We start from the raw sequence: 20,996 nt of genomic DNA on the forward strand, positions 1-20,996 counted from the left end.
TCATAACTTTCATAACCACACCTTAACACCTCCCATCAGATGAACAATTCCTGTCTAAAGTCCACCCAGGACTGCGAAGGTCCTATTGCGCATGACAACAAAGACACTACATACAATATATGAGTGGTAGTTACATGGCTGGACTTCTTAATTCTTTGAGTTAATGGTGCTACTCCAAAGGAAAGAATCCATTCACAAGTCCGTGGCTTTGTCTTTATTAAGGCTAACACTAGTCACTTCAGTACATCATTTTGTTACTATACAACCACACTCTATAGCTAGTTGTATCTTTGTGATTCAGGGTCCGGAAATTAGCACCTGCGTCGATATTGTTATGTTTTTAAACTGGCACAGGATAAAAAAGCGTAAATCGTCATCATTATGCATATTCAGAAGCTGTGAATCTATTAAAAAATACATTTAGATGTCCAAAAAGCATACCAGTCTTTGTTGAAGTTTTTTCAGTGTGCATGTAATAAGAGCCAATGGCGTAGTACATAAAAGATTATCTGTATATGCCACGTCCTTTGTTAAAAATAATAAAGTGAAAATATATCACTTTCAGTTGCCAAAAGTGACAATTTATTCTTTCCCACAATTCACAAAATGTATTAATTCTTATGTGCACTCCACAATTCAAGTATTTCCTATATGAGTTGCGCACTATTTTTGTTCCACTGAGCGTGCAGTTTAAAACAATCACTCGATCTCATAAAAAGCAAACAATATTACTCAGTCTCAGGGTAGGTGTCAATTTTTTTTAGTCTAAGTTAAATCAAACGCTAAAACGGGAATGGGAGCTGAGCTTTGGAAAGAGATTAAAGTAGTTTGGACAGATTGCTGGCAGTTGCTCATGCCCTGAAGATATAAGTTTATCAGGCCGTATGTGCAAAACTTCGCTCGAGTCATATGTCATTCTCCATAGTAATACATTTCCACAGCATTTCAGTTCCAAGACAGGTCGCGCATGATTTCTAATGGAATCGCCTAGAAAGTTGTAAAAGCTTTGTTTGTTTGGATCAAGGGCACTATTCTGACAGACACGGAAAGAGAACGAAAATATGTACATTTTCCATTTCACCTTCTTCTGCAAATATTGTTTACACATTCTACCACATGTTCACATTGTTCAAGCTCAGGGAATGGTGATTTAACCAAACCAAAAACATGCTGAGTATTCATATTCATGTCAGGCATCCAACTGTAATCCTGAAATACTACAGAGTTCAAATAAATGTTTTGTTTTTAAGAGAAGGATGCTACCCTGCTCTCACTCTGTTAAAAGAAAAAGAAAAGGAACACATGTGCCCAATAAATGGAAATCCAAAATATGGTGCAGTGATGCGCTGATATGATTATGACATGATTGATTCTAAATTCAGACTCAACAGATGTCCATATCAAACAACCATTCCTGAGTGGAGTAACGAATGATTCAAAGCAAAAATAATGGCATACAATTCTTAGTCAATTTTTCCTATTTATTGTGCTTTCATCCTCCTTCCAGTTAATGGTAGAAATGTGTGTGAAACCAATTGCGAAAGTGTGAAAGCTAAACATTTTTCTACCCAAAACTGACCCTTTTCTTGCAATGTGCCAGGCTTTGGATTTTGGGTCCTAGCTCACCTGGCTCCTAGGGAAACACAGAGAACCTGTAAATTTTTTAAAACTAGTCACCCAGGGGACTCCAGTATGGAGTGCCTTGTGTGGCTCTCACCAGGTTCTATTACCCAGAATCTATTGCAAACCTCAAAATGTATCTAAAAAAAGTTACTTCATATTTCTGTGATGGAAAGTTATGGAATCTGAGGAGAGCCACAAATTTCCCACCATCCAGTGGTTCCCTCGGTCTCCTGCTAAAAATGATATGTCACTTTGTGAAGGTGGGCCACATGCCTGTGGCAGGGAATGACCAAACCCATGTAGAAATTGAGGGGGGACCAAAGCAGGTTCAAAAGGGCAGTTTTATTATACATTTTTTAGGCTCACTCTGCTTTGGGCACTCACACAAGTGGGGCAAAGTTTTTGTCAGTACAGATTGGGCAGGGCTGGGTGGTAGGAAGTTTGTGGATTCCTGCAAATTCCATAACTTTGCATCACAGAAATGTTAAGAAAATATTTGTTAGACACATTTTCAGGTCTGCAATAGATTCTGGGTAATAGAACCTGGAGAGAGCTGCTGAAATCTAGGGAAAATGCTTGATTTCAGGCAAAGCTGGAGGTTTGCAGGGCATTGTGGAAAAGAAAATGGTGTGGAGTGCATGTGAAGCACATCACCCTGGACTCTCCTAGATGTTTAATTTTCACAAGTGTCTGATTCTGGTAGGTTTTTCCAGGTGGCACCTTACCCAAGTTCAAAAAATGCAGCAGCGCACCCCTGCAAGTGGGATTAAATTAGGAGTTTGACAAGATGTCCTGGTTCATATGTAAAACTAACACCCAAAAAAGTCAAATGTGCTCTTTCTTGCCATAGGGAAGATTTGCTTTAGTCCAAGGGGGGCCCAACCCCTCTATTGTCTGCCTTGCAGGGGTGCTAATCGGGGGTAAATATCTCTATCTACCCCCAGGGGGGCAGAGAGACTGTGTCCCCATTTATTTGTTGCGGGGGAATGGCCATCCCCATCATGGTCAGCCCCTCCCCGCCCTTTTGTTTCAATATTCCCTGGAATTTAGTGGGTTTTCTACTCACCCTGGGAAAGAGGGGGGAGCAGAAAGACCTTGGTCCCTATTTAGGTGGGGTGAGGTATGGCCATGGCGGACAGCCACCACCCCTCTTATTTTAAAAAACAAACATCCCTGGCATCTAGTGGGCTTTCTGCCCCCTCCCATGGGAGCAGAAAGATTGTGTTTGTTTTTTTGGGGGGAGGGGGCAGTATGTGCCTGTTCTGGGCAGCCCTCACCTCTAGATGTTTCTGGGGGGAAAAAAATCCCTGGTGCATAGTGGGCTTTCTGCGCCTTCCGGAGGGGGTTGGGGGTGGAGGGAGGGGGATGGGGGCAGAATGGTGGTAATTCAATCCATCTGCCACGTGGGGGGGGGGGGGTTGGAGTTCAGAAGGACAGTGCCTACTTTTGGGGGTGGTGACATTGCCTTGCCCATTCTGGGCAGCTCCCACCCCTCTTTTATTGGAAAAAAAACCTGGTGTCTAGTGGGCTTTATTTTTGGGTTGGGGCACTGTCTTGCCCTTTCTGGGAAACCCCCACCCTTTCCTAAATTTAAAAAAAATCCCTGCTGCCTACCGGGCTCTCTGCCCACCCTGGGGGGGTAGGGGGGGGGCAGATTATGGGCTGTTGCCTCCATCCCCCACCTGCCATTCGGAGGGAGGAGCAGAAAAACCAGATGGATTTCAAGTGCCATGTGCAGAGATGGTCAGGAGACCTCTAACGCACATGAGCACTGCAGCGTCGGATGGCTCCCGACGTCCGACACATGCAAAGGGTTAAAATGATGGCATATTCAATGCTTTTGATCTCACTGTTGTAAAACTGGGGGTGAATTGGCATCCAAGTATAAGTATCTCGGATACTGTATTCAAAAATCCTCTAAGAAGAAAAAAGAGAATGCTTGTCACGTTCCTAGCCTTGGACTGGCCAGCACCATACAACTAGGAGAGTGTAACTTGAGACTAACTTGACTAACTCCGAAGTCCATGAAAATAAAGGGAGGAAGGGAGAGAGATTATAGGAAGGATATCTCAATGTCCCAGGGAACACCTCATTTAATTTAGACAATGCTTACCACTGGAAGGCCTAGATACAACCTACTCCTCAATTGCAAGTGGAAAACCACTGCATTTGCTGTTTGTGAATACCCTCTGGACAGTGACACAGAGGGAGCGGAGGTGTGTGCTGCATATCCTGATGAATCTCCTGGATTAGAGAGGGGAGGGAGGAGCTGACACATGTACTTAAAGGGGCTCTGCCTGTCCTTACACAATGTAGTCTCCTATCTCCTGGAGTGTCTCTGGGACCAGGCCTGGGCAAGGCAGGATCTTGTGAACAGAGACTTTCCTTTGAGGTTTACCTACTTCAAAGGCAGAAATGAGTATAACTAGTGGAGCCAAAACTCTAGATTTTTAGAACACTTCTGGATCAAGGGGAACCTCTGCCAAGGAGAAAAGTGAATGAGCTGGAGAAGGGGTACTGCCCCCTTGCTTTTTGTGCTTTGCTGGGTTGGCCTGCAGTTGCTGCTTCTGCCTAAAAGAGGACAAAGTCTGGACTTTGCTGTGTATCCTGCTTGTGAAAATTCTCCAAGGGCTTAAAGTAGAGCTTGCCTCGTCTTGCATGTTTCAGGGATATCAAAGACTTTAGGTTCATCTCCCCACAGCACTGGGAACTGTGCGTTTTGTGCTGCAACAGAAGAAAAACCACCAAGAAGCCGTCAACAATGCCGCAGCCTGCGCCATGACCTGACAACGCTGTACAGAGCCAAGCTTTGCACCGCAACCCTGGTCTCACTGACGCCGTCACCCGATGCTGTCACCGAGCTGCTACTTGCATCATGAACTGTGGGCCCTCACTCCGCATCGCCTTGCTCACACCGCAGCCTCGGTATCCCTGACGACAACGCTCTACGCTGACACTAACACCGCTGCCTGCACTGTGGCCTGAGGACACCGCTCGTGAGGTACACGAAGCACCGTCCTCCACCATGACCCAGGTCCACCAACGTCAGACTCCACCATCATCAACAGACGCCCCTGTCTGCACCTCAACCCGTGAGTGCCGCATGGAGCCCATCCCATGTCATAACGCCGCCTTGAGCCTACCAATGATAGCGCTTCAGCAATGACAAGGACACTGTTTGCACTGCAACCTGTTGACATCGCAAGTCACACTGCCCTGCTTCTAGCCACAGCCCTAGTCTCATGACGCAGTCACCGAGCCGCTGCCTGCACTGTGACCTGTGGGCACCGCACGTCGCATCGCCCCCCTTCGCACCCCAGCCCAGACGCCATCAACACCAGTGCCCCGGACTTCGTCATCAGCTCAGAGTTTGATCTGCAACACATTTGATTTCAAGGGCCCGACAATCCCTGAACTGACCCCCAGAACCGACGGCTGCCGACGCCAGCAACTACACACTCTGGATCTCATCGCGAGGATCACTACGCCCTACATTTCCAAGGTACTGTTTGTGGGGGTCATCCCGACACCGTAGCTGGCCCGCGAGCCTGCAGTTGGCCTGAACTGTTGGATTTGTTGTTCACAACGCCGTGATAGCTCCAGACGGAGTTATCGACTTCAAGGAACTATATTTTTAAGTTAATTCTTGCAAAATTCATATATTTATTACTGTATGTTGGGTTTCTCTCGTTTTGGTCTTGTTTTACACATATAAATATTGCCTATTTTTCTAAAATTGGTGTGCTATTGTTTTGTAGTGTTTTCACAATATTACTGTGCTTTGGGTGCAAATGCTTTACACATTGCTTCTGAGATAAGCCTGACTGCTTGTGCCAAGCTACCCGGGGGTGAGCAGGGGTTATTTGAGCTGGGTATCCCCCTTATCATGACTAGAGTGATGGTCCTTAAACTGACTGCCAACTAGAGACCCTATTTGTAACAGAAGGTGAACCCCTTTTGAATTTATTCTTGGGGCACCTTTGGCAGTCTAAAACCAGAGTGGTGTATACAAGGAGTGGTGATAAATTCCTACATCCACTGGTCAACAACTTTTGGGGTGGTTATGATCAGCCCACGGGTCATCTGGCTTTCTTCAGGATCATAACAATCCCTCAAATTTGTGCTTCTTGATATTTTCCTACTGATATGAGATTTTCACACCAATTGTTCGTGAGCAAAGTGCGCTCATTACATGCACATGCACACAATACATCACTCCTGGGTTTCTGTGTGTCGCATCTCAGGAAGCCTGCGTCCTACCAGAAAATTGAATCTGTGGAAATATGTAACATATATTATTCTCATCGACATACATTATGACAATATACTCTTATTGCACTCATTGTATGTGAATGTGATACAATGCACGCTCTATGAAATTCAGTGCAAAATTCAATGTGCCCATCTGAATGTGACAAGATACAAAGCATTCACAGGAAGAGAACACACTCTGCTTCTATACTTGCAGTCATTATTGTGTATTAACTCACTCTTGCTTTTTGTAGCCAAAACATGAAATTAGCATCATGCCATGTTATTGGTATCACCGCTGTCTAAACCCAACATGCAGGTCTAAAATTTGAGATGAAAGGACCTATATGTCCCTCACATTTGATAATTGGGCACAGTTTATATGGTACAGAACGATATACGTGCAAATTAGTGCATTAATAGGTCAATATACTTTTTAAAAATGCATGAGCCCCACAGAATGTTACTGGGACTTTAGACCCTTACATCAAACACTGAGAGGGAAAGAACACAACTCCAACAAATGTCACTATTTCATTGCTCAATAAACATTTTCTCCTTTTAGTTTTGACATGTCTTTCAACTCCAGAGGATCGCCCTTCTTTCCTCTAGCTAAGATATATTAGAACTGAAAAAAGCCTGTACGAGTTTCTAACGTGGCCTCTCACCGCATACCTTAGTGGAACAACAGAAATTTTGTTTTGTGTGAAGAAGGTTGTTTTTCTCTGTGCTCAGTAGCGTCCCCAGCAAGCCAATAAGGACAAGCTGGCTCCAGGACAACAGCCTGTGGCGTATAGAAAGAATGTTTACAGATTCTGCTTTCTCAATCCAAGCTTTCCATTAAATCGAGGATTCCTCTTTGCCTTGTACCTGTCTGTACCCTGCTTAAATACACTTTTCTAATTATTTTGTAAATGCACAACTCACATCGAATGATATCAAGTGCAAGAACTGACATATCAGTCATGTTGCACCTACACTTTATTTCATAAACCATTATAAATCCCGTGAATTCATATGAAAATATCAAACCGTAATAAAGCAAATGTTGTACAGTATACATGGGCAAACAAAATTAAATGCAGCACCAGTTTATAAATGAGAAATGTGAATTCAAATACATGCAATGCAATGCGAAATACACAAGCAGAAGATGGGAAGATTACATCAACACCCTTCAAACTCCAACTCTTCTTCATGCACCCTATGCAACACCGATCCAAAACTTAACTCTCAAAATCAGGGCAGTGGTCAAATCTTAGTTACACCAACTGAAATGGCTCAAAGCAAATTACCTATCAGAAAACTAATACTAAGTAGTATTGGCTCTATAAAACTACAGGTTAGACTACTGCAACTCCACATTCAATGCTGTCTGCCTCTCCAATAAGCAGACTTCAAGATGCCCCAAACACTGCCTTACGCCTAATCTATGCCTGGGCCAAACGCAAATCTTCACCCAACTTTGCAGAAATCTCCATTGGTTGGCACCAGAGAGCCGGCGAGCAAGATGGCCGTACTTCTGTTAGGCTTCTGCGTCCCGGGATCATCATCCAACATAACCCTTCCCGGGGATCAACTAACAACCCCCCCATTTCACCTATACATTATCCTGATAAGCAGGAGACTCGATGCTCTACGTCAAGCTACCAGTAAAGCACATAAATTAGACCCATTTTGCAGTGGGGCCTGTTCCCTGGGCCGGAGGCAGCGCGATCGGATATGGCAGTGGTACACGCCACGGAGTGACTAGCTTGGCTCTCCGAAAGGCAGTCGGCGATTTGTGTACCGGGCTGGTGTCGGCCCACTAATCGGGGGTTCCTGCCCACCTGCACAATGAACTAAGGAACACTGAAAGTGAGACTACCACTGTTCCACTCAGAACCCCCAGAGATCAGCTGCGGAGTGCTTCAGGGCTCCTCCCTGAGCCCCACCCTCTTCAAAATCTACATGGCCCGCTTGTTGCCATCATCAGAAACCATGGACTCAACATTGTCTCCTTTGGCGATGACACCTAACTGGTTCTCTCCCTCGCCGACAATCCAGCAGCTGCCAAGAGCAACTTCCACAATGGGATGAAGGCAGTCAGCACCTGGATGAAGGAAAGCTGCCTCAGGCTCAACTCAGACAAGACTGAAGTCGTCATCCTGGGCTCCATCCGGAACGACTCCTAGTGGCCAGCAGGTCTCGGACGTCCCCCCCCCACACCCACGGACCGCGCACAGAACTTCTGAATCATCCTGGGCTCCTCGATCTCCATGAACCGCCAAATCAATCTTGCTTCCACACACTCCATTTGCTTTGCAAGATCTTCAAGTGGATCCCCCACTGGATCCAGAAAGACAGTCACCCATGCTCTGGTCACCAGCAGACTCGACTACTGCAACGCACTCTACGCCATCACCACGCAAAAAATCTGAAAGAAACTGCACAATATCCAGAAAGCCTCTGCCAGACTCATCCTGAACATCCCGATGTAACCACATCACCGGACACCTGAAAGACCTCCACTGTCTCCCAACCAACAAGAGAATCACCTTCAAACTCCTCATGCATGCCTACAAAGCTCTCCACAACGCAGGACCCACAAACCTCAACCACCGCCTCCTCCTTCTACAGACCCACCAGACATCTCCGCTCCACCCAACTGGCCTTGGCCACACCCCACGGATCCGCAAGTCCTTGGCTGGAGGAAGATCCTTTTCTTACCTCGCTGCAAACACCTGGAACTCCCTGCATCTCAGGGAATCACCAACTCTGCCTCAATTCAGGAAGGTCCTCAAGACCTGGCTCTTCGACTGAACTGTAGATGCTTAGCTTCTAGCTGTGATTCCTACAGACCGCTACCTCTTATTGGATTTTGCTCCTTTACGCAAACCCCTCTGCGCAAGTCCTAAATAATGACATGCGGTATGCACCTTTCCTTATTACATGTGGGACACAGCAGGAGGGCCCTCTATCATGCCTGCTTTTTGCACTTACGATGGAGCCCCTGGCTGCCAAGCTACGCCAACATCCAAGTGCATATTTGATTAGGACACCCACTAGGCACATTCTGATACTGTTATATGGTAATAATGTAACATTTTATCTTAGAAACCTGCTGACAGCACTAACGCGGTACAGCTGAAATGTATCAGATATGGTCACTTTTCCGGTATTCAAATTAATTGGGGGAAATCACATAAAAATCCACTGACAGCAAATACACAACTCCTCCACCTGGACTACCCTCTTAAATAGTGCAACTCTGGCCTCCAGTACGTGGATATCAAGGTGTCTCATGACAGAGCTGAACTTATGCGTGCACGTTATGGCACAGCATTGGAAACCATCATGTCCAGAGTCACTTATTGGATTTCATTGCCTCTATCGCTCGCTAGCCGCTTTTCCCGTATGAAAATGGTCATATTACCAAAACTGCTTTATATATTTATTACCATACCATAACCACCGAGCTGATACTACTTTAATATGCAAGGTGATTCGACTGGCATGGGCCGGTAAGCAGCCACGTCTGAAGTGGGGAGTGCTTACCCAACCATTTGCCTGGGGAACCCTGATATAGAACTTTATCACTTCTGTGCGCAAGCACACTTTGCAATATACTGGTACCATCCCCCTTCCTATATGCCAACCTTAGCCACTGAACAGGAATATATGGTTCTGACTCCCTCTTCTGCCTACCTAGAACCTGGATCAAGTGGATCAGAACCCCCAGGTTCTACTGTGGCCTGCAGACAGGCGGCTTAGCAAAAGTTGACCAAGCAAGTGGGTAATCAACTGCTGTATTCACCTGCTATGCCTATCTGCCATCAGAGTGCTATCTTGGTTGCTTGCGAAGCAGCAGGCAGAAACCTGCTGATGAGAGCTGGTGTTAGGACATGGGGTGATTTATATAGAGAAGATCAATTTCAAGACTGCAACGCACGTCTGCCCCACTCATGGCAAACTCCACTGGATATTTTCCTATTTATCCACCTTAAATTTGACGTTAGAGCCCTCACACTAGACTTGCTCCAAGAGCCACCAACGGTCAACCATTTCACCTATTGCTTTACTCAGAAGGTTAAAGACATTTAGTATCAATACTATACCAAGCCGTACAACAAGAACAGCCAGCTTCGAGGACTATGGCTAGAGAGGGATGGGATCAAGAACTACAGGTGCCACTGACGGATAAACAGTGGTCATATTGCTGCCAGCAAACTGGCAGGATCTCCAAGAGCTTTATGAATTCCTTCAAAGACTATACTACACACAAGTGAGTCTATACAAGTATGGTTTACGTGTGGATGATGTCTGTGCACCCTCCGGTGAGGAACATGCAGATTCCTTGCATTTGTCAAGAGCTTGGCCCCAGTTATTACGCTTCTGGGCAGAGGTTTAGGCCGTTCTGTCCCTCATGGTTTCAATGCCTCTCACACTTACCCCATTGGTGGCCCTGTTGGGGTACATTGAGGACTTGGATGAGGGGTACCACAGATATCACTCCCTTAATCTATTACAGGCTAAAAGAAGAATCGCGTGCAAGTGGGGAGAGGATGTGCACCTAAATTTAAAGAGTGGCTACGCAATATAATATATTGCAAAGACCAGCTGGAAATTTATGCTGAACTGTTACCTCCTAGTTTAAGACCCAGAGACATCTGGTAATCGTTAGAATCTTACTTACTTCACCAGCCACTGGTGTGTTATTAAATGCCCCTTTGAAATGCTAGATAATTATTACAGTATTGTCACATGGCACAGGGGTGGAGGAATGGGTGGGGCCTGAAGGGTGCGGGGATGAAAAATGCTACAGTTACAATGGACTTGGTGAGACTAGAGTGAGGTTGAGATGCAGCAATACTGGCGGGATCAGTTACTTTTGTCAATCTTTTTTTTTTTTTTTTAATATTGCTGATATGTGAAAACTATGCCTTTTATGATATGGTAGCGTTAAATGTTTGATGTTTGAAATTATCTTTTAATAACTTCAATTTTTAAAAAAAAGAATCTCCACTAGTGGCAGTAAAGGATATGTTTTCTTTCAAAACAGTCTACCTTGGTTTCGAATGCTGTGAAGGCTCAGCACCAAAATATCTACAGAACAAAATCAAGAAATACACCTTCTCTAGTCCACTCTAAAAACTCTAACCTCCTCGCTCTCCCTAAAACTGCAAGTTTTGAATAAACAGGTGTTCACCTGTGGAACAACATGTGTTGGCAATTAAGTAACTCAAAAAAAAACTTCTGCCATTCAAAAAAACATTGAAAACATTTCTATTCTAATCTCTGACTCCTAGGGTTCCATTCACCTCTTGCAAGAGCTAGGGAGAAATCTACAGGTGGCCTCAGTGGCAGGATTGGCCTTGAAATGACACTTCTTGCCTCACACGAGTAGCATAATGTGGCCATTGTAAAATAATGCACTGGCAGAGGTGTGGAATTCCTATAGCCCGATGCCCAGGACATATTGTTTGAAGCCAAGTACAAGTTTTCATATTTATTTTGTCCTTGGGACATGTAGGCCCAACCCCGTGCAGCACAAACCCTTTGGCTGCCAATTTACTGGAAAGGGGAACTGTCTGCAATTTAGGTTAAATCTGTGTTTCTAGGTTAATGGTGTTCAGACTTGCATTCATGGTTCATTAATGCACAGCCTTTATTACTAGGGTGAGCCAGTAAATAAATGATGAATCTCGGGCTACAGTACTGTCAGTGATTCCGAATGTGTACATGCACATTTGAAACGTTTAACAATATGAGGTTATGCATAATACTCCCATAATCCTCTCTGATTAAATGTAAAGGTTTTGCAGAAGCTTGTAAGCAGGACTGAATTATTTATTTTCAAAATAAAATGTTCAGAAAAACAATGCAACTAGGAGCAAAATGTTTTGCTCAATAACTGTGAAATTTTAGATACCTTTTCTTTGAAGCATCGTTTAGTAAAATGTGATGATGCATGTTAGTATTTAAAAAAAAAAAATCATAACAGAAAATCAGTGTAACAAGTTTAAACAACATTATGGAAAACATGAAAATAAACAAACATTATCAAAGCCAACTGATCTGAAGTTGGTTGTCAGTCGTTTGGTTCTGTCAATGTGCATCTTGTTTTGAAATGGATTTTGTAAAACTGTATTTTGTGGGAGCTGCCAGGCTCTCACCATTGTATCAAACATTGGCAAAAAGCGAAAATATTTTTTGGTCTCAAAAACCACACATTGGCACAGTAGTTCCTGGCGCTGAACAAAACTACTTTTTGTGCCAATATGTTCCTCGTGAAAGAGCAGAATTATATAACTCACAGTAACGCCAGCCGATAGATAGATAGGGAGAGAAATAGAATTTGAATAAAAACAAAAGTTCTTGGTTAACACCAAACCTAAATAGGGGCCCAATTCTTAAAGTCACCCATGGTATATAAATTTGCATTTATGCAGAATTAGGACTTTCATGAATTCACACGAATTTACAGAAGTAGAACAGGAATTCGTACTCCTAGAAAATATATGTGAACTGTATTTTAGCACAGGCAAATTGCATGTGTAGATTTGCTCAAATGATTGTTCACTTTACTTCCAACCGCTATTTCCCAAACCTGGAAGAACTTCTACTTCTGCCCCTGTCAGGAGTAAATTTCCAACCTTACTAAAAAGATTAGAGAAGAGCTGGTGAAAATCCTTAAAACGTAAATTAGTAGGTTTGCACAGACCAAAAGGCATTCCAAACCAGGAACTATTGCTTACTGCTTCCTCCAGCCCCAGTATGTAGATCTGCAGAAAGAAATTGCTAGTATTCAAGCTCTAGTATAGTATTAGCCCTGGCATAATCAGAGAGGCTATTAACAGAGCTTTTATACAATGAGATTGGTGCTGCACAACATGGAACCAAAGGGACAAGTAGATTTTTTTACAGGACAAGTACATTTATGAAGAAACTTTTATACATTCCACATCCCTGCACAGGGTAAAAAACATATGCCACCAGCAAGAGTGTAGCTTTACACAGAGAAGAAGACTGGGCCTCTGCAAATTCCCTACAAGTGAGCTGTAGGATGGGTTTTGCTAGACTCTAACATAATCTAGGAAAGAAGGCCTTGGAATGATTCACCTTCATTGTAAGATACACTTAATTAATGTGCCACACAGGGTCCCATCCCAAACAATATGCATCTTCTAAATAATGATTGAGTTTGATCTAATGCACACTGCTACCCCTCGCCTCCATGACCTCCTTGCTTATTTGTACTGTCTAGAAGTACTTAAGGTTTCTGGCTAAATCACCTCTTCTAGCCAGACCCCGGACTTAGGATACATTATAGGATTACTGCCTCCAAGAACCAAAGCCTCTGGGAATGTGTTATTGTTACAGTTTAGTTAGGTTATCTTCAACTTTTGATTTTCTGAATTTCTCGGTTCTGTACATAAAACGGCACATCTACAGATCAACCAAATAAGCTCAATTATATTGCATGATAGCCTAACCTTATTACTGAAACTGAACATTCCACTGAGATGGATATTATTGTATACATAACTTTTTTCATATCAAAACATTTATTATGGACAAAGTTATCCTAAAATGTAGCGCATAGAAATCACAAATAAAAATGGTTGAAAAAAATAGGCGGAGAATTTGTCAGTGAGGACAGGTGCAGTATCTTCTGGTGAAGCACCTACCACTAAGGCCTTATTTATACACTCTGCACACTTTCCTCTCACAGTTATACAGAAACTCAGATGAACGTATAAATGCATGAAATCTATATCCTGCATGAGTTTATCTTTATGTCTAACTGCTTACTCATAAATACCTAGCCAACTGAAGATGCTGAACTGTACAAATGACTGGCTCATAAGGTTCTTGATTGGTACATCGACGACTCCTCCGTTCCCTAATTTCCAATGGCAAAACGTTTTATTCGCTTTTGGTAATCACCAAGATTTTTTGGCAGAAAATAAAACAGCACATTTGTCTTGGGTGCATTTACAGGTACAACAGCCACCATGAGAGATACATTATTTGCCACATTGGGTCAAAGACCTGTCAGTGGCCATACTAGTGACACCTTTCCAATACAATATTTTGTCATAGCACAAAATCAAAGCATAATGAAAAGCCAAGATGGAGACACCGTGTGAACTATGCTTCAGCTCTTCTGTTACTCTTGACGATTAAGACCAAAGTTCAATAGGTACAAATGTGGTGCTAAAAAACCTGACCTGTTTATGTAGCTCCCCAACCGATCACCTCATCAACTTATGTAGCATGTGCCTTTTGACGTATAACATGAAAATCTAAGGCGAAAGAACACACATTAAAGATCAACTAACTCTGTCCCCTCACACAGACGGTGGTGTATTTGTGAGCACAACCCTTTCAAACACTTGCAGCCAAGGCAACTGCTTCAGTGTTGAAACTCCAAGCATCTTCACACGCTTTTAATCAAACGGACACTGACATTTTTGATCCAGTGCTATGTAAAGTGCTTGCTCAATACTTGTATTCTCATTACTCTGATTCCATGTGCTCATTACAAAGCAAGGTGTCCAACTCTCCATGACCAGCAGATAGAAAAACAAGCAAAACATTGATTCTACCCTAAAGTCCTATGAATAGCAGCTCCACAAGTAATTCCGCCTTCTTGACCAGACAAATTAAGCTTCTAGGTGGGAGAGTTGTCATTGTGGGGCCTGGAAAAAGAATCATAATTACTTTGCTGGTAATTAGTTCTTTACCCCAGTCACTGGAATGAGTCAGGCAAAGATTTTTAAACCCACCAGAACTTTTGAAGGATTGATGCAGTCCAAGTACTAGACAAGAATACCTTGTTTTCATGAAAACCTAAGAGTTAAGAGTTGGCTGTCTCATCATGATCCAGAAACACTGTCTTAAAAGGCAAAAACACAAAAATAGAGATAGGTTAAAATAAATGACTGCGCAGTGGTCAAAACAATAATCAGTTCACTTTCAATATGTGTGTGCCTCACTGGAGGGAACAGATATAGAAATCTATTCAAATATCTCCACAACAAAACTGATAGAGAAAGGGAGTAGTCACGTAGGTCGCAATAGCTGCTGTAGCTATTAAGAGTATGTGAACAAGTCAACTGAAATCTCAATGACACCACAGAAAGCCAGGCAATGGAGGGGGATTCTTAATCGGAAAAATCCAGCAGAAGAACTGGAGTCATTTGCTGCAAGCTCTGTGATCTGGCTCTCTCAGTGTTTCAAAAAAAGGGGAAGGTATTCAAATAGAAGGGATACTTTCTATTATTTCTTACAATGAGTCCTAGTATTCAAAATTATTCTTGACATTATCAGAGCGAGTCCTTTTTGCTATGACTAGAAAGTCTGCCTGACAATTTATTATAAAAAATAATAAATATTTTCAGGGCTTCTCGTTGGCCCATGTAGGATTTACCCACCTCACTACCAATGAGTTTTTGGATTAATGCAATCAAATGAAAAAACAGATTGCACAAGATGATAGAAAGGAAGGGTAAGACGACTGATAAGAAAAACTATTAGTCAATCTCATGTAATCTGCACATTACCAAAGCATCCCGCTTTCCCAGGCTTAGTCCTCACTTCAAAATAAATTACAAAAACAGAACTCTTTGTCCAGCATAACACAAAACAATGTATGCATGAGACACAAGAGGCAAGAACCACTATAGCAATGGAACAACAGATAAACATCTTTCCGCAAAGCCTTCTGAAGCCTATGGATCTCAGGCCCAGGGAAGGGAAGTTCCTAACTCAAAGCCTGAAAGCCGGATGAAGCAAATACTTCAGAAATATCTTAATTTAAAAGCGTAAACATAAATTATGTGCAAGCAAAATGATTAACAAGTCAGATCATGGTGTTATTTTCTGTGTGAGCTTATCTGCACACAAGGAGGGGTTTGGGGATACCAACGCATAGATGTCTTCCTAAGAACGTGAATAATAAACTTGTGACTTGATAGGTATTCACAGTCTTTTCACAAGCTCTGTGTATGGTCAAGGAGTTTATGCCTAATAATTCCTTAGCTGGGGCTGGAATAGGGAAAGAATACCTCAAAAATTAGTGGGAGTGCAGGGAATGGAGTACATCCACCGCTGAAATGATTTCCCCTGTGGATAAAGAAAAGTAATCAAGTGCAAATGCACTTGAGCAGCACACTTATTCATGCATGCATAAATGCACAGCTACAGATATGTGTATGCAGGAATGAATTGATACATAAGGAAAAAACAGCAAACTTATAATGAACTCCATAACTACTTCTTGGAAAGGGCGATATTCAAAAAATCAGAGAAGAGATATGGAATCCTTGTAAATTCTTCGTAATGTCCTCCAACCATGGGTGTTAGCCAATGGAAGTACATTTAGGTATCTTTTGAAATTTCAGGGTGGGGGCACTTGGGGACACTAAATATTAGATAAGCAGATCACTCGCTGTCCAACTTCTCTGTTTAATCACAACACCTTGTCTGAACATAGTTTTACTCAAAACTTCAAGGAATATCTTGCATCAGAAATATAAGGGCTATTTGCCATTGAAGACATCTTTCTAATTACTGTTGGATGTGTTTCATCAATACTGCCAGAGCACGCCAACCAGTGGGATGCCACACGCTTATAAATAACTTGAAAGGTACAACGGGATCCGAGCCAGCTAGCTCCAAGCCGTTTGAGAATTTGAAGCTTGTTAACATTTCCTGTTCTGCAGAGGGTACTCCTATCAAGAAGACGGTTACAGTTGCCATGAAAGTGAGAAATAAATGCCATGCAATCACTACAAAAATACCTGCTTAGTCATGGGACTGTAGTTATAAATCCAGTGTGTGATGTCCAACATGAAATGAAGCAGGGGCTCCAACAAGGAGAAACCAGTAAATAACTGCATTTGGAAGCGATATGACTGCACTAACACATACAATGCATGAACGTCTTGTATATGTACTTTTTAGCGCACAAGGCAAAGTATACATCAAAATTTAGAAAATACTCAACAAGAAATTATAGTCACAGTAAATAAGCTTTATCTCAAAAACATAATTTTGCTTTTCAATCTCTCAAAAAATGTTTTCAAGAGGGAAAACGAAAACTACATTAGTTGCTCCTCATTTCTTCCTGCTTCTACACTAACCGAAACAAGTGTATATCTAGGGCAAAGCAACAACCATAACAGTGTTGGCAAATGAATCAGATGTAACACGCAGTCCTAAAATGCTTTTCATTACCACTTCCTCTTAATTCCCTGCCATAATCCAAGGTTAGCCAATATAATGCATAGCAGTGTTTCCTACATTTCAGTTACCATTCTTAATAGTTATCTACTAGTCAGTAGCATTTGATTGTAAACCACAAACTAATTTTCAGAATAAAGCACAGAAACGCCAGACTTCGGAATTATGATTTTTACGTGTTTAAATCATACAAAGATTTGTACGTCGGCATCGAATAATAAATTGCATGCCACCATTATTTTCAAATTATACAAATAAAAAGTCATAATTTGGAAAACATTCCCACTTATAAAAAGTGCTATCTGTGTAAAGCAAGTACCAGCCAATTAATTATGTGCCAATGCTAAGAGAGTGCAAAAGGGGGCAAACCTAAATCGTCAACAAATTCGTCCTCAAGTAGTTTTTGTGGTCTAGTCCGTAGGGTGCAATTGTCAGGGGAAAAACCATGATATAAAGGATACCCAAGTAAGCCACGAGATACAAACAAAGCATCGTGTGATTTACCCGTCAAAAGATGGATGGCCTCATTGCTTAGACACACTCTAAACTAACTTAAAGGTGAAATCCATTCCCACTCAGCCTCAGAGCACGCCCCTTTTCATACGTTCAACACAAAAAACATGATTAGGCCAGTAAGCAACGAAGGACAAAACACTCCCTTCAGACACTCTCAGTGCAACAAACTAACAAAGGATACAACACGCATACAACGGACCAATATCCAAAAAAAGAAATACACCAAGGGTCACAAGGCAAACTAAAAGCACACAGGAGCTCCCATGAGAATCATTAAGCAGCCTACATGCTGAAAACTTTAGCACACGTAAACAGAAGATGGTAAGAACTGCAACTGTCCAATCACCCAATACAGCAAGGTAAAAAAGTGAACAAAAAGAAGCAAACCACACCTAGCGTATGGGCAAGTGCAGAATATGCTAAAAACGCACATCAAGGGGCATACAAAAACTATGCACCTTAAGCACAGACAAGCTATGCTCACTGATATACAACAGTCAGAGGAATGTAGTAACTGTGCTCACTAGTATAAAACACTCCATACAATACAAAAGTTATACTCACTGGCGCACAGCACAGCTACTCAGGTACATGATCAATTGATTTTTTTAGTCTTGCAACTTTTCTGTCTCGGGGAAGAGGGAGTTAGAGGTTGGCTTGGGCAAAGGAGGTTTAGAGGTTGCGAAATCATCATCAGTTTCTGTAGCTGCAAGTCACATGTATAAATCAAAGTGCAAATAATCTCAAATCCCACTCTGACAAAATGGACACGTGAGTCCTTTCCCTCCTCTGCTCAACCAAACTAGCATCAACCTACGGTCTAGACTATACTCCTTCAACTTGGTCTTCATGACTGACAGGCACCATAACCTAACTTTGATCAGTAGCATCACCTGCTGGACAACAGACGTGACCAAATATAAATCATCAAAAAAATCCTCTTCACATCGTCTGCTGTCTTCTTGGTGAAAAAGGCATTTTCTCCAAGGATTTCCACATTGACATAAAAACAACCCACATCAAACATATTGTAAAAACGCAAGGGTTTGATTGAACAAATCCGTCAAACCACTGTCCAGTAACCAAAGGACCATTCTATGATGAACTTATAGAAAAAGCAATCTTCACCCAAATCTCAGACTTCCTAGAAATACATTTCCTTTCTGATAGACAAACAATATTCTGATCTGCAACTGGGACCAAAGACATGGTAATCACTACATGGCAAAAAAGATCTCAAGAATCATAGTGATTCAGAAGTGGTTGCTGTGCTCCTTCTTTTAGACATCTTTTTCCCCTGTGAGAAAATGGATCACCAAGTATTACTAAGAAACATTAGCAATTTGGGTCCCTGCCTAAACTGAATGACTTCCTTCCCGGCCAATAGAGCTCAACTTATCAGGTTTCATCCCTTTCTATTCTGCACTTTTCTGTTTGCGTAAAGGTGCCTTTGAAGTTTTCAAACATCACCCTCTACTTTTCAATGCATATCTCAAACTCTATACTGGAACTGTTAAACTCGTTCAGCTTGATCTGCTACAATTATGCTGATGATATGCACAGAATTCTTAAGTTGAAAAACCTGTTCACTTATTATTGTCTTCATTTACTCGACCTCTGGATTCTACAGAAACAAGATGCTGTAGAATTATATGAAGGTCTGCTTCTCTGCCAGAGATTCTAACCTGGGGCTTGTGGTCTAATAATGCCATCACCGCAGAGTCTCAAGATTTAAAACAGCTAACATGTCTCTTGACAAAAATGAAGTCCTTGATAGTGACCAGGGACTCCAGCCTCTCCCTCCTGCAGGTTCAGCTGCTGTCTATGCTGTCTAAACCAAGAGAATTACGCTGCATCTTTCCTTGCCTGGGAATCTCTTATAGGATCCATGTCACGCTTTTCCAAATACTATCAAGTTTGGTCTGTGTCAATGGCCTCTACATTGGAGCACCTGTATAACTTCTCAACAGGCTGAATGTAAGATACTGCAGTCTGCAACAGCTACACATGGTCCAACACAGGTGCATCATTCCAGGCACTGAAAATGGGCACTGGCTGCAAACTGCAAAACGTACTTCTTTTAAGGGCTAATCCACCAATCCATGACATGCAAACAAGATTTTTTCAGTTTAAACCTTGGGCCCATCGCTGCAGTATCTGAAATTTATAGTTGCCCACTTGTTTTAAATCATACACTCATTCAGAAAATCTTGTTTGGGTGGAAGCTCTGTTTTAGTAAAAACATCTAAGCTCTACAAATCTACTTGCACAAAAAAGGTTAATAAATGCCACTCTAAAATTCCAGAGAGCAATAAAAAGAAGACTATTCCCCAACAAATGATCCTTTAGGTTCATCTTCAAGATAAATCATTATGTATGCACCTCCAGCAATCTTGTATCTAACTCTCATTCTGCATCACCCTGCGCCACGTGCTGCTGCAAACAGATGCAGTATGACTGCAGTTAACATCTGGGAACATCTGGCATGAAACGCCACATTTTACACGCCTACTAATACATCACGCACTCTACGAATCATTCTCAGCAATCTGAGAAGCCACTTCCTTGATGAACCAGAAAGGTTTTGGCGACCGCACTAGGGTTATGGAGCACTATATGTATCTAAATAAAATAAAACACACTACTTCAAGTAGTTTCCATGTATAGTATACCACTGCAAGTTATCTGAATGTCACTGGCCAACTTGGGTGGTTTGCAAGTGTAGTTATAGTACTCTTGTAAGTTGGCATCACTGCGGGTGGTCTGTACCCAGAGCACTGTTTTTGTTTTCTAATTAAACACCATTTAATTTGGTTTGGTTTGCTTGCTGTGCACTACAATATGAGGCAGTTTGTGCATACTTACATAAACGTTGACTATATTTACCCTGATCATATATCACTAACCATTTCAGCCAAATGACATAACACCTGAGTCCCTTACAGCCTTACAAATAAAGCTGCATTTCAAAGGCAAGGCACTTCTCAACAAATTGAAAAAGCAAATCAAAATAAACTTTCATCTCGACATACCAGTTTTCTCTGAGGTTCGCAGAAAAACCATATCAGCTGGAATTCGTTGGTTCTGTATGTAAAAATAAAATAAATAATTCACATAAACAAATGTCCAGTAAGAAATGCCACAAAAGGTCAGACTTTGGGATTGAAACTCAATTAAAATAGGATTTCTCTGAGCACTTTACATTCAGCATTTGCAATTCAGAAATCAATATTTTAGAAAGAATATACAATATGTAAGCAACAGCTAAGCCTTTCTGATTCACACCCTAAGTGATTTATGTAAATGGTAGCGGTATCGCAATAAGGATGTTTTCTTCAGTTCATTTCTTTTTTAATGCACACTAGGTATGGATGCAA

General features: G+C 42.1%; 1 protein-coding gene across 2 annotated transcripts in view; it reads right to left on the minus strand.

Moving 5' to 3' along the window:
- The window catches only part of ATP9B (ATPase phospholipid transporting 9B (putative)), a 2,250,419-nt gene that overhangs the window by 1,556,860 nt on the left and 672,563 nt on the right, over positions 1-20,996 (minus strand). For both annotated transcript variants that reach the window (XM_069219789.1, XM_069219790.1), the window contains exon 7: positions 20,652-20,703. In XM_069219789.1, coding sequence (XP_069075890.1) covers positions 20,652-20,703 — 52 coding nt within the window. The remainder of the gene's footprint in view (positions 1-20,651; positions 20,704-20,996) is intronic.

The sequence above is a fragment of the Pleurodeles waltl genome, chromosome 2_2 (assembly GCF_031143425.1).
Source record: "Pleurodeles waltl isolate 20211129_DDA chromosome 2_2, aPleWal1.hap1.20221129, whole genome shotgun sequence".
In the NCBI taxonomy this organism is placed as follows: Eukaryota; Metazoa; Chordata; class Amphibia; order Caudata; family Salamandridae; genus Pleurodeles; species Pleurodeles waltl.